This window comes from Pangasianodon hypophthalmus, chromosome 3, assembly GCF_027358585.1.
Source record: "Pangasianodon hypophthalmus isolate fPanHyp1 chromosome 3, fPanHyp1.pri, whole genome shotgun sequence".
In the NCBI taxonomy this organism is placed as follows: Eukaryota; Metazoa; Chordata; class Actinopteri; order Siluriformes; family Pangasiidae; genus Pangasianodon; species Pangasianodon hypophthalmus.
Window position 1 is genome coordinate 15,346,966 of NC_069712.1, and position 15,339 is coordinate 15,362,304.

Sequence of the window (15,339 nt, forward strand, 5' to 3'; positions counted from 1 at the left end):
AGGTGTTAGGCTTGAAGCTTAGACAGAAGTGCTAAAATACTGTTTCTGCTCGACCGAACCAATTTTTCTGTTTGTCTGTCTGTTTGTTTTTCAATACGAGTTTCCAGTGTGCGACAGGTTACAATGAGCGATTATTGCAATGGCTTGATCACAAAAACACAAACTTTATTTCAGCAGTAAAATTACAGACTTTAAATGTTAGCCTGCTTTTCTTTTTCATTATGAAAAAAGAATAAGGCAAAATAACACAACTGCAAAGAATGTTTGAAACAGAAAATAGGAAACAATTAAAAAAAGTGAAAGTTTTTTTCCCGAGGCATGATAATAGCTAACACCTTAACCATTATTTTAATCTTTGTGCTGCTTTTTAAATGCCACCACTTTTAAATGGCCATAGTAGACCTGTTATTTACACACACCTGGATCTGCAACAATTCATGAACTTCTTTTTTCTCCCCAATTTGCGATAAGTAGCTTAGTACAAAGCCATTGAGAAAACCAAAAGTCAAGCTACTATTTATGCAGGCTCGTTGTGATTGCATCTGGATAAGGCCCAGTTTCACTGTGGAAGTGGCTGCATGCAGCATGGGCTTCACAATGCTTTACATGTGCGTCACTCATTACATGCTGTTAAACATGCTGTCCCTTAGCCATAATATATAGCTGTTTCCATGACACTGTCGAGGTGATACCGCTGTCTGGAAAAAGAGGCTAACGTGCATGTTAAAATGAGGCCATGCTCCAGTGGTTATGTCTGTAGGGACACCAATGAAGGCAGTTCTAGTGCTTGCACAGTAAACAATTCAAAACTAAGTTCCTGTCAGTGTTACACAATAAGAAGCATGCTAATGCACAATGTCCTCTATTAAAAACATCCTTAACCTACACATGATGGATTAAAAATAAACCGCCAGAAGGGAAACTGGGATAAAGCAGCTTGAGTAAGTTAAAAAAAGGTAAAGTTAACCAAAAATCTGATATATGCACTACATTCCAAACACTTTACAAGCAAATCTGGCAGGAGTCCTGAACACAGGCATGTAAAGAGAGCAGACCATGGTTACAGTTTACTGCCCACCTTCATCTGCTAGTGCAAGCCATCCAAATCAAGATCAACTATGTTTCATTTTTTTAGAAATACTGAAACTTTTGGCCTTAACCAAAAGTGTCTAAAGAACATGCATTTGGATGTCGGGGATATATACAGTACATTTTTGCAGCACATTAAAAGCAACCATTTAATAGTAAAGCAATAACCTACAATGCCTTTTTTGCATTCAAAATAAACAAATCTATACTGCTAATTTAACACTTGGCTATGTCATCATTCAGATGATTTTATTACATGGTTTAATTAACGTCTACATGTATTCAAAAAGGCTGTATTCAGTGTGGTCTGAGCAAGTGAAAGCAGGACATGGGTTGAGAAACCCTGTCTATGAATTAATCAAGAAGAAATAGCTAAGAAATGCTTCCCTGAAGCACATGATTACTAGTCACATTCTATTTTTTGACCCATTTGTCCATGACTAGCTTGTAGATTTAAAAAAAAAAAAAAAAATTCAGTCATACAACTTATTACAACAGTACTCAAGCTACAGTTCCAGATCAAAACATAAAGAAAGAACATTTATAGGAATCTGTCCATTTTGCAAAAAATAAATTGAAAATATGTAATTAAAATAGCATATCCTACATGCCTGGACAAGTCATTTTAGTACTGTATATGACTGGATATACACGAGAAGAATTCACAGTGGCCCAGATTCTTATTCTCCCACTAGTTAACCCACTACTTTACAGCAGCTGAGGCAGTAAGGCTCTCTCAGATATCCTCACTTATGGTGGCAGAGAGATTCATATTGATACAGTTGCCTTCCTTGTGCAGTTGTTGAGTAATTCAATCCCTTTGGTTGCATTCAAGAGAAAACAGATGCATAGTATGGGAGTCTTTGTGCTCACAAGCTTCTGATAGAAAACTACTGAAGTATAATTATAATAGAACCGTTGTATGCATACTTTCTTTTACTGTAGTGGAAACAACAAAAAGTTAAATAAAACCTACAATTTGGCAGCTCAATTTTTCAATGTATTGTTTTAACACATTGTGAGCACACATCTGCTGGAAAAAAAAATATTTATGAGTGTCGTCTCTGCTAAACATTGGTTACAGTAAGCTTTGGTTGACTCTGTGAGATGGGTACAGTTCCCATCATGCAGTATGGTTTCATTTTGAAAGGAACCTACTACATGAAAGGTAAGGCCATTGCATGCACATATTTTCTAAGGCTCTGCTTAAAATGCAAGTTCTGTAAGGCAAATACTGCACTTGTTCAATTAATATCATGCAAAGTCATGCTAACAGGTAACAAAAATAACTTAATGTTTCCACTGATTTAAGAAAGAAGGCTGATGCTTCTCAGCCTTAAGGCAATAAAAGGAAACTGGTCTCTGATGGTCGCGCACTGTGGGTTCCAAGGTGAGTTCTCATTTACACAAGATTGCCTGAACAACAGAAGGCACCCTTAAAGCTTCTTAGCTTTACTACACAACTACGATTCCAAAAAAAAAAAAAAGTATATATATATATATATATATATATATATATATATATATATATATATATATATATATATATATATATATATATATATATATAATGATTTAGCATGTGCATCTGGGGGGTGAGGGACCAAAAAAAAAACAAAAACACCACCAGGTCTGATCCAAGTATAAAGTTGAAATATAAAAGCCATGATAAACAAACTCATTTCTTGGTAACATGTAGGTCCCAAAAGACCAACACTCACTTGTGTTACATTTACAACCTTTACAATCTTACTCTTCCTCCTCTTCCTCATCGTCATCCTCATCGTGGCAGTGTGTGATCTCCTGTGGTGTCTGGGGGAATAGGTGAGGAGGCTGAATCTCACTGATGGAGCGGGTCAGCTGGTGCTTCTTATACTCGTGGTCTCTGTAGTCCACAGAGTGGCGGTTGCGTGTTGCCATGGGAGATTCTGTGTCATTGATATCCACGTGAGTGTGCTCTACAGTGGACTCATGTGGCATCTGAACCAAAAACGAGAATTATTATGAGCACAGTGTGCTCATGGATCCAGTTCCTGGCAAATTTTAGACATTTTTGTTATGGGCCCAATTGTGCTTAATGGGGTTTTTACCATTTTAGATTCCGTCTACCATGATGACTATAAAAACCTAAATGACGAAAAAAAGCATTTCTGCAGCTTTAAAGGCTTTAGACATGGCAAGTAGCAAATCTCTTTCTGTTCCACTAATCTCACTGTGCTTCATGTATGAAAAATCATAATTCCTGCTTAGCACAGTTTTGATACGACTGGTGAAAAATCACTTGCATCTCTTGTGTGGTAACCGTAGTAACATCAAAGATAGCAGAGACAGCACTTGCCCAACAAAGATTGCACCATTATTTTTAACCCACAGGAAATATCAAGCAAAATATAAACATATCTACGGGGTTGAGCAAGCTGAAAAGCTTTTAACTCAGACAAAAACAGCCATATGCTCGTCTCAAGGCATGGTTTCTCCCTGCTTGCCACTCTGGCCTAAATTTATTTATTTAGTTATTTATTAATACTGACATAATAATCCGGTACAGTTTAGTACAGCATTTGTTAGGTATGGTTAAAAACATACGTTATATAACTAAAGAAACTGTTACTGTTACTTACTTAGCTTTAAAGAGATTCAAAAGAACTGTTGCTCTAACTCTCTGACAAGCAAAAAACTGACTACAGCTGACTGAGTATGTAGCTTCTGAACAACCAATCAGAGTGCCCAATCCTTTAATATTTCAGTTAGGTTTGGCTAAATTTACAATTAGACTGGGCTTAATCAAGGATTTATGACTGTTACTCTCTAACTGGCCCTAATGTTGATATAAGTTTATTGTCAATGTTTTCACTGCAACTGCAATCCGTCTTGCAGGCAGCAGAGGGCTCTACAAATGAGTCTTCAAAGACAATACCAATCCTTGCGAAAAGTGATACCAAAGCTCCACACTCACCAGCACGTGTGCAGCTCTGAACAGGTAGCTGAAGGGGTAGTAGAGTAGGTTAATGAAGGAGGCAGCATACAGATCAGCATAGCGCATCACCTGAGATGCAAACAAGGTCTGCCGAGAGCCACTGCGAAACAGACTACCCATCATCCCATAGCACATATCCATGTCATGGGTTACTTTCTGTGAAAATCAGATACGAGTTATATATGATGTGAGTCAAATTTGCATGATATGGAGTCAAATTTGCTGGAACCAAACTAGATAACTTCCAAATAAAATAACTACAGCTCAAGACCTTAATCCTCCTCTGAAGTGAACTAATGTCGGGTCTCTCATTACTGCTGCTGTCCAAATGCCTGCAAGCAGAAAAAGTTGGTGGTCAGAAGTGGAAAAAGGAAAGACGTGGGAGCAAACACACATGCAGATGAAGAGAATGTAAGAGAGCCTGCAAGTTGTTGCTCCTAAAAAAGGAAAAAGTCCATTACTTTATACATGCCAGCGGCTTCAGACTTACGGAACAGTGCATGTCCTTGTCTTAAATTTAAAAGTCAAACCACCACATTCAAAGACACCTACTTGTAGAGCTCTGCCAGGAAAATATCCAGACTCTGCAGTTCTTCAAAAAGAGCTGTAAAAGAGAGCAGAATTATACTGTCAATCAACACAAAGCTCACCATTCTTCACTTGTAACAAATTAATCCAGTCCAGCTATCTCAGTAACCATATACAAAGAACAGGCCCTGTTTACTTTTTTCTGCTGTTTTCAAAGAATTTCCATTCCTCTGACATCATTCATTTGAGCATAGCGCTTACTTCAAGCAGGATGAAAAACAACACAACTTGTTTAATATACAAGAATCAATATACAATAAAATAATTCAGCTGAAAAATAGATTATCATAAATTCTAAAAGACTTACAAGTGAAGTGAGACTTACAACTCTTGTCAGTCCAGACATGCAGCTCTTGAGCCAACTCGGGAATCACAAGGAACGTTCGCCAACCCTGACGTTTCTTAGACTTGAGGATGTCTCCGAAAATGTGGTCACCAATGTACAAGATGTCTTTCCCTTTAGCCCCCAACAGATCACACACAGTGTCTGAGGATCCTGTAGGAAACAGAATGTAAATATGATCCAGCATACACAAACAAAAATGCAAATAAAGCATTCTACAACATTCAATTAATCTAACTGTTTGAATATTAGACCTAGACATAGTGATACTTACCACCAGAGTACACAATGCCATGCTGCAGAGGACCTGTGTAAGTTCCGATCTTTAGTCTCCCAGTCGTCTGTAAGAAGGAATAAAAGAGTGAATCTATGATCAAAAAACTAATCATAAACATTTCATGCATCAGTATGATATTACAGCTATAAATATGAAGCATTGGCTAATGTCTGGCTGAAAGTTGTGCATCACTGGGAAAGTGAGATATTGCATGTTACTAAACACAAGAAGCACTGTGCCATCTTACTGTATCAACTTGTCTCAGGACTGTGCCCTCCCCAAAAAACACAGGCTTCCTGGCATCAACCAGAATAAGGTCAAAGTAGGATTGCCAAGGCCGATGAGGTGTGCCAACCTGAAAGTAGCACAAGCAACAAGTCAGGTCTAAGACTTTTTGCTCACCTAATACATTTAAAATTAAGGGATATCAGCCAAGGGAAAAGCCCTCAAAGATTCAGATGTATCTAGACAGGGGCACAGGAACCGAGGGCTGGGCTGGGGATTTGCAGACTTGCTCCTGTTTAAAACCAGTAAACTTTATGTTTTCTTTAATAAATAAGGTACTGTGTCCTTTGCTATATCTTAACTAATTTGTTAACTAAATTAATTGTTCCACAGCCATGCTTGATTAATGCATTGAAAAATTTAAGAGAGTGGACCAATTTATTTATAGACGAGTATACAAGGTATAACTAAAGGACCATGAGATACAGTGGGACTATAATTTTTCAACTTACTTTTGGACCATGAGGGAAGTCAAACAGGTATGTCATAATTTTCTGAAAATGTACAAATGAAAAGAAAGTCAAGTTTCTGCAGGTTATATATTATATATATTATAAAGTAAGTATTTTAATAAACAGTATGTTCATTCGACAACATGTTGAATCACTTACATCAGTGTACTTGTAGTCACTGTTAGTGGCCAGGAAAACTTTGGCAACTTCGTTCATGCGACTAAGAAGCAAAGGCAACTTTGCCTTGAGGGGAACAAGAAACATAAATGCATAACACAAAAAAGAAAGATGAACAAATGCAATTGCCTAACATGATGTACTTCTGTGAAACTGCAACTTGTGTTTACTCACATCTTTCACCACATATTTCTCTAAGTTTTCAACAGTCTTCTCTTTCAGTGAACCCTAAGAATGTAGTCAAAAGCAACACATTTATTAGCGTTTTCAGTGGGTATAAGTGGAATGCAACTTTGATCATAAATAAATGTTTCTGTTGAAAAGTAACAGAATCTTGCCTTGAAATGGACCCAGTCAACTGCATCTCTAACATCCTGGAACATGCTCTTGAAGGACATGAAGAGATCACCATCCTTAAAACCAGTCTCACAGCTTTGGGGAACAAGATAAACACATTTTCATTAATTAATGACTTATTGCCAACTTTGTTTCTGGAGAATTCCTACAGAATTCAGTTCCAACTCTAAATCAACACACCTACAGACATCCAGTCTACTTAAAAAAGTTTTGTTACATAGAAGCTGGAAGATAATTCTGCAGAAAGGTAAATCTAACAAAACAGGGTTGATCATTGATATATATACACACAAACCTAGTGTATCTGGAGCAGTTTGTGAAGAAATCAACCAAGCAGGCAAAAAGGTAGGTCTCTGGAGGAAATTTAAAAAAAGAAAAAAAAAAAAAAAAACATATTACTGAATGAACAACATATGCTGACAGCATGAATGTAAAACTATATATGAACATTGTCAATAATTGCATATTTCAACTAGTGCCAAACACTAGTACGACTGCCATACCAGGGAGGTTAAACAGTGTATTAAGGATGTAGAATCGCTCTGTATCACCACGCTGGATGAACTTATTTGGATATAGTTCTCTAATCTCTGGCCTGTGTGAGACAAACACAAAGAAACAAAGCAAAAACAGTATTATTAGGCATGCATCAAATGTCCACCACAAAATATATTCAGAAAAATATAACCAAAATTAACTGGTTTCTGATGACTCATTCAGACACCACCACCACAGGCAAAATATTCACAAGCCAGTATAAGCCAGAAAAATTGTGAGAACAACACTCCAGTCAACAGGCCATTCAAATACAACAAAACAGCCTTCAGCACATCCTCATTTGGCAGAGTAAAACGTTTCTATACATAAAATTCAAGCTGTATTTTCCACCATCTTGTTGTCTGTTGTTACACAACTGACGAATGATGCTGCCATTAGAGCAACGGTTACTGACCAACAGAAGAAACATATTCAAAATGGAATTCTTCTTCTTAGCAGCTTATTAACAATATCAGAAAGAATAGGTGAACAGGGCAACAATAAAAAGCAACATGAAGCGTGAAAATTTGGATGCTCAATATTTAGCCCAGTGCTCTCAGAACATACGAACAGATAAATAAAGGCATGCAAGGCTTCTTTATTTCATGGTTACTCACCCACGCATGAAGTTAAACCCATGGGCACATACCAAAATGTTGCCATAGGCATCTACTTTCAACAGATTACCATACAGTGTATCAAACACCAGGCCTCTGTAAAGAGCAAAAGATAGATTGTAAAGTATTTGAAAAGTATTTCTAAAGAAATGTGTTCAACAGTAGCGCAGTATTATTTTAGAAAACATACATACAGTCCCCTCTGAAAGTACTGGCTGAAAGTAAAGGCCAATTCTTTTGTTTTTGCTATATACTGAAGACATTTTTGGTTTGAGATCAAAAGATGAATATGAGATGATAGATCAGAATTTCAGCTTTCATTTCCTGATATTTACATCTAGATGTGTGAAACAACTCAGAACATGGTATCTTTTGTTTCAACCCACCCATTTGTTCAAGTAATCAAAAATATTGTAACATTTGACTGACAGGTGTTTCTTGTTGCCCAGGTGTGCCCTGTTAGACTGATTGTTTAAACAATTAATAGCTCTGAATGTCTACTCTTGGTTTGAGACCTGGTTTTCACCTGTGAAGACTGCATTTGTTGTTAAAAAGGATAAACCAACATGAAGACCAGAGAGCTGTCTATGGGAGAAAAGAAAGCCATTTTGAAGCTGAGAAAAGAGCATCAGGCATCGAAGGAAAACAGCAGCAGTTGATGACAATCATTGTGAGAGCTGTAAAGAAAAACCCAAAAACAACAATCAGTGGCATCACCTACAATCTCCACAGGGCACAGGTGAAGGTATCACAATCCACCATTTGAAGAAGACTTTGAGAGCAGAAATATAGAGGCCACTCCACAAGATGCAGTAAGAATCAGAAGGTCTGCTATGAATTCAGAGATGATCCAGAAAGGTTCTGGAACCAAGATTAACCTCTATCAAAGTGAAAGAAAGTCCAAAGTGTGGAGAAAGACAGAATCTGCTCATGATCCAAAACATACAAGCTCACTGGTCAAGCATGGTGGGGCTTGCATGGCTGCTTCTGGAACGGGCTCACTAATCTTTATTGACGATGTAACTCTTGATGGTAGCAACAGAATGAATTCAGAAGGCTACAGAAACATTCTGTCTGCCAGTTTACAGAGAAATGTATCCAATCTATTTGGGGGAACCTCATCATGCAGTAAGACAGTGACCCAAAACATACTGCCAACACAACAAAGGACTTCATCAGGGGGAAAAAGTGGAAGGTTTTAGACTGGCCAAGTCAATCACCAGACCTTAACCCATTCGAGCTTGCGTTTCACCTCCCCGAAGGTGGAGACTGAAGGGAGAAAGCCCCCCCAAAACAAACAACGATTGAAAGAAGCTATGAAACATGCCTGGAAAAGCATCACAAAAGACAACTGCAACAGTTTGGTGATGTCAGTGGGTTGCCGACTTGATGCAGTCACTGCAAGCAAGGGATACATAACCAAATATTAAGTGTTATTTACTTTAAGACTGTCTGTTCTAATACTTTTGCTCATCTGACATCTGACAGCAAAGTTGTTTAACACATCTAGATGTAAACATCAGGAAATGAAAGCTGAAATTCTCACCTACCATCTCATGTTCATCTTTTGATGTCAAAACCAAATGTCTTCGGTGTAGAGCAAAACCAAAAGAATTGGCCTTGCTGTTCCAATACTTTCACAGGGGACTGTATATATAGTATGTATATATTTTAAGCATACACATACAGACATAGTAATCCACAAACATTATCAGTACTAACAGAAAGTCAGTGTGTAGTTTACCTGGTTGGAAAGGTAGGGTCATAGACAAAATTTAGAAGTTCTTGTGGATATCCAATGGAAACCAACCTCTCCACTGTCAGGTCAAATCCAAGAGATTCATACTCTGAAGACTTGTACACTGTGAACATAGTGGAAAGAATATGTTCAGAAATATACAGTACAAGCTGGCTTTGGTTGCAAATATAAGTGCACAGACATGCACATGCACAAAAAATAGAGAAGAGAATAGCAGTTTATTTTATTAGCACAAATGGACTGTGGCATTTGTATGTGCATATTTTAGTGCTATGATTTTGCTATTGAATAAATCATGTTCCAGTAAGTTCTAAGACAAGAAAGATTGCCAAGGATTGATATCTATGTCTATTCATATACTCTTATGTGTAATGCATACATGCACAGTTTACATTTCAAACTAGCCTATTTCACAGAAGGCTGTTTTTAACAACCTGCTCTTCACTTCTGGAATGTGTGCATCTTCTCTGCAACACAAGTCTATAACTGATAGTTACAACATTCACACACTGAGACTATCTGAGTCAGATGAGGTGCTTTAGAATGATGGCAAAGTACAGTGCTGAATAGAATAAAAAGCAGAGTACGTCTTTACAAATATTCTCAAAATACAAAATTTTCTAAACATACTCTAAAACATATTTAAGTAATTTAAAGACTTATTACATCCTATCTTTGCACTGTACCTCACTCTATTAGAAGCATGGCTTAAGTGGATTAAGTGACACTAGTTCAGTATTAACTCAGACATTATTATGGTTAACCACAGTAAAAGAGCATATAACGACCATTTACCAAATTTATATATACGCAGTTTTGACAGTATTGACTGAATTAGCAATGCAAGCGGGAACACGGTAGAGCCTTTTTTCAGTGCAACACGGCTGAACTGAAAAAAAGGCACAGTACTTGCCTGCTAGAGTGTAATCCATATCAAAGCCAAAGCATTTAATCTTCTCCATTGCTAAACTTCTGTTGACAAAAACTCTGAGAATGAAAAGAATAAAATAAGTTTGGTGGCTAAGACAATCACAGATTGTTCACATATTAAAAAGCAAGAAATTCTTCAGTAACCCTGGAGCCAGCAGGCTTTACCTTCTTCTCTTTGCAGTGCCTTTAACACACATTAGCAAATAATAAAGAATACGTAGAATGTCAGAGAATTTTTGTGTGAAGAAATAACTGTGGAGAGAACATTAGTTATAAAATATGTATAGCTGACAGGTAATATAATTTAGTCTCAAACATAAGTTCATTAGTGAAGAAAGTAACTATTAGCTGATAGATGTTAAGAAAACTTGCGTTAGAGGATTTTTTTTAGACATGAATTGTGGACACAATATTTCAATGAATTGAGACTTATTACTGAATAGCCTTTATTTTAGGTTGTAAAGAACTGTAGTAATATTAAATCACACAAGGGGAAAAAAAACAGCTGTTATGACCTTTGAGTGCATATCTGGTGAATGTAGTGAAATATGAAACACATTTTTCAAAAATCCAAAATTTAAAGAAATGAAATTATGGCTAATTTTCTCTTACAATCTTGAGGCTAACCTGACTAAACCATGTCCTCTTCAAGGTATTTCCAGTACACCATATGATGATGACTCTATGTTTTAAAAATTTAGAAAAGGCATTTGACTGACAACAACTTAGCCCTAAATGATTTGTTTCTCAGTCTTGCTTTATTAAGATTTTTTTTAAAATTTAATTTGGATCTATGCAAACTGTTGACCCCATTAAAGATGTAAATAATAGTTACTGCGTTAGGCTGATCTAGCCCAACTTACATTTGGCAATGTACAAGAATAACACTGAAAAATAAAACCAGGAAGAAGGTATGTCCATGTCCACTGCGATTCACTCAGTTCAACACAGAAAGAAAAATAACCTGATGAGATCTGTGATGTTAAATAATCACCTTTCTGCAAAAGTGACACTGAAATGCCAACGTTATAACTCGGGAGATGATATATTACGTGTGAAAATGAGAAAATGAAGGAAAGGTCTCACACATATGAAATTCCAAAAAGACCAAAAAATGGTCTTCCTACAGGCACCTAAGGGAGGCCACACCACAGAGCCGGGTGAGTAAAGATGAAGTCTGTTTAGAAAAAGGTGATGATTTTGGTGGACAATTCATCACTTACAAAAGTCAATACTTCAGGTCAATGACAAAACTTTCGCATACCTCATAGCAGGATGACATTGGGCCAGTTCCCATGGTAAGCTTTGTAATAAAGGAATAAACGTACTATACATTACTACAGTATGTACATCGGCTAATTGCCACTGCATAGTAAAAACAGTGTTGGAGTGTTGATCAATGAACACAAACTCAAACAAACGACTGAGCTCATTTACCTGCCATTTGATTTTGCTCTTCATGGTTAAATATTAAGAAGGCATTGTTTAGGTTTCTGCTGCTGCTCATAAATGCTCAACATAAATGCTTTTCCATCAGGTAGAACCATGTCTGACTGTATGTACTCAGTAAAGGGTTTCTATTATACTCTGCTAAAAATCAGGGAAAACTGCCAGGACACGGCAAATCCATTACTGTGAAGCACTCAATGATTAATCAGTGATTCACTTGTCAATGTGATGTCACTCAACAACAACAAATGATTTTTTTTTATTTAAAAAAATAAAATAAAATAAAATAAACAGATGATGACACAATACAAACAACAAAAGGTAATGCTTATTTCTTTCATACATTCAAGCAAATCAAGCAATCTGCACTACATTTTCATCAAGACAGACAACAGTATATAAAAAAAAAGGGATGTATCAAAGGAACAGATAATCCCATGACAAATGCACGCAAAAGCTCTTGTCATTATCAGTACTGTCACAAGCTTGTATTAGTTTTAATTATACCACAATATGGCTAAATTTTGGAATCTGTTGGTGTGCATTAATTTTCTATTACAGCATGTCTCTGATAGTAGGTTAATATTCATGTACTAGTTCTAACAGATTATTATTGGCACACAATCCACACAATCTAAGGTTAATCATAAAGGATTATTTACTTTGTACTTTCCAGTTTCTCTGTAACGTGACAAGCTTTGTTTTATTTTTTATTAACTTCAGGACAAAGAGTGAAAAGAGAGAGGCTGGTGAGGGAACAACTGTTTATAGCTGCTACAGCACAAGTTACAACAGGAACTAACGTGTTTCACGAACATTTCATAACACTGAATGCAACTATAAACTGTTATAAAGGTGTGACATTTCAATTTTTAATAAATTGATGATTGTAACAGGTGGCAAACTGCTCTGGTATAAGAGGAGTAACACACTTCAGACTCTGCTATTATAGGAAAGTGATCCACTTTAGGGTGCCAATACACCACCCTGGCATGGATTATTTCCTATAACTGTGTCATTCCTAACTTATCTCTGTAAAATTGCTTTAACTGTAAAGATTAGTTTGTTCAGGTTAAATGAAGTTACAATATATTTCAGTAAATTATAATTGTGGAATGAAATACACACAGAAAAATCTGGTAAAGTCTCAAGTTAGCTGAAACAACAAACTGTATGTGTTAACATAAACTACAGCCAGTGAGATCAGAAAGACTGACAGTCAAAAAAGAAAAAGTTCTTTTCGTTGATTTGGTTTAATGACAATGAATCTTAATGATCTGATTAAGATTCTCAAAAGGCATTACAGTACTAGGATTGCTGTAAAAAGGTCCTACAGGTTTCCCACATGGTTTCTGAACATGTTTACAACAGTCATTACAAGCCCATTCTGATTGGATGAGAGTGTAATACAGACTATACTATAAATTATAATCTGATATTAATTGTAAAGAAACAATTATAGCTCATCTCAACTACTAAGGATGATTTGTCTACATATTAGCATAAAACAGGTCATAATTTCTGTGCTTTGAGATATTCACAGCTGTCAGTAAACTATGATTACTCCAATTCAGATTTATTTACCTGTGATAGGCCTCTCGTCTGTACTTCTTCATAGACAAGCCATCCATGTTGGCAGGAAGTTCTGAGTAGTTCTGAAGTCGAGCACTCCAAGAAGTCATCTTTAACTGTTTTTGTGAAACAAAGACAGACTTCTAATTAAATATTATTTGATGAAAATCAGTTATTAAAGTTGCTGACACTGTTAACTGAAATGGAGGCTGACTGAAAACGGAGCAAGAGTGAGTGTGAATACAGGTCAAGCCTGGGACCTCCAATTGTGATCTTTCAATCCCTTTTAACATTACATCTAATGCTGTGGTATGAAATTTAATAAAGTGTTATGGCTTTAATATCTGTTAAATAAGCTATTCAAGGAGAAACCGGTTTGTAATGGGAATTAACCACAAATATGCATAATCAATCATAATCACAAACCAATAAATCCTCAAGATCCTTGACCCTGAGGTATATATTTTAATGTAATTTTTTTGTATAGAAAACTACTAAAACAGCTTTAAAAAGAGAAGACTCCTGTTTTAAAAGGACTCGCTGTCAGTCAGTCAGTCAGCTAGAGAAACAAATAAACAGACTTCTACACTGTGGTAGTTAGCGCTAGGTAACTACTATTACTAGCTAACATTACTCTGAAGTCTATCAGGGTAAATAACTCACTTCCAAACGCTTTAGTAACGTTAACAGATAACGTGGATAAGGTGGTTAACTAGCTGTAAATAGTGTAGCTGGTTAGCATTAACGGAAACTTAGTTACTTCCTCCGGTGCTTGTTGTCATAAGCTATATAGCCAACCAGCTAACACCTTCGGAGACAGTCTAAACATTTTAATTCGCTTTAAACAAACATGCTCCACACGTGATGTTTATAGCTTTGAAACCCTTAATACTGCACCCCTCTGGAAAATCCGTGCTGAATATCGGAGTTTATTTACATTTCGCCCCGCAGCTCCTCACCTCGCTTTTCCTCTGTCTTTGAAGAAGCTGCAATAACCTGCATACTGCGCATGCGCAGACTAAATTGACGCCTCCGCAGCAGTAGCTGTCGCATCTGCACTAGCAGCTTATGGCGGTGTTTTAAAAGCAGCTGACTCTGAGCTCTATTTCTGCACGCAGCCTGTAGAGCTGGGGAATGTGGTGTCATGACGCAGCCTGTCTCAGTAAAGTGTTTTCACTGGCGTTTCTTTAAACGCCTTCAAACGCCAGCGCCCAGGTTTGCATGTACTCTCATGAAGAGTGTCTTTAACAAAGCCGTTGCTTTGGTCACAGCGGAGCTTCCTAAAGTTTAAAAAGTTCAACCTAGTCAGAGACTCGAAGTGTGACGTCAAGCCCCTTTTTAAACCTCCCGACCAATCAGATGCGAGATGGGAGGCAAGGAAAAAAAAACATGGAGGACAGGTGTTCCTCTGGCAATATGAGAGGATTTACGACGTTGAATTGAAAATATTTAACTGGCAATATTCAAACGTTGTAATGGAACTAAAAATAACAACTTGACCCTTTTGGACATTCAGTGCTTTGTGATGTGATGTCCCACTTTAAATGCATACAGTCAACTCAGTAAACACAGACAGTTTCCCTGATGTCAGCATTTGGACCCACTTTGTTTTTTGAAGGACCATTTCATAACGCTCTGGAAACGTTCCATTTGTTAAAGTCATTGCTATCCCCAAAACTGTCTGGGACCTTTAAAACACAACATTCTCTTATGGCTGTATGACAAACTGATAAGGAACGTTCGCCAAATGTTGCTTTTAGGTAAAACCACAAAGTAACATTCTGGGAAAGTTCCTGCGATGTTCTCTTGCAGAAAGTTTTCAAAGTTCGGAAAGGTTTGCTTTTATGTATTGGTCTTATTTGGATACATACAAACATGCCGGGTGCAGGCCCAGAGAGATGAACATTTACACAAAAACTACAATAGATAG

At 36.9% G+C, this 15,339-nt stretch overlaps 1 protein-coding gene across 4 annotated transcripts; it reads right to left on the minus strand.

Moving 5' to 3' along the window:
- Window positions 1-2,654: 2,654 nt before the first annotated feature.
- Window positions 2,655-14,693, minus strand: nt5c2a (5'-nucleotidase, cytosolic IIa). Of its 4 annotated transcripts, none has more exons than XM_026944180.3 (19): window positions 14,369-14,693; window positions 13,422-13,525; window positions 11,653-11,691; window positions 10,372-10,445; window positions 9,444-9,561; window positions 7,700-7,795; window positions 7,049-7,140; window positions 6,841-6,898; window positions 6,527-6,620; window positions 6,363-6,416; window positions 6,171-6,254; window positions 6,012-6,053; window positions 5,522-5,629; window positions 5,272-5,338; window positions 4,980-5,150; window positions 4,619-4,670; window positions 4,338-4,398; window positions 4,046-4,222; window positions 2,655-3,069 (listed from the first exon to the last, which is right to left on the minus strand). In XM_026944180.3, exons 2-19 carry the CDS (start codon window positions 13,517-13,519, stop codon window positions 2,839-2,841), a joined length of 1,716 nt encoding a protein of 571 aa, XP_026799981.1. In that variant the 5' UTR covers window positions 13,520-13,525; window positions 14,369-14,693; the 3' UTR covers window positions 2,655-2,838. The 4 variants fall into 4 exon arrangements, with proteins under 4 accessions (XP_026799981.1, XP_026799961.1, XP_026799971.1 ...); XM_026944160.3 differs by having other exon boundaries at window positions 14,347-14,693; XM_026944170.3 differs by lacking the exon at window positions 11,653-11,691 and having other exon boundaries at window positions 14,347-14,692.
- Between the last annotated feature and the right edge of the window lie 646 nt (window positions 14,694-15,339).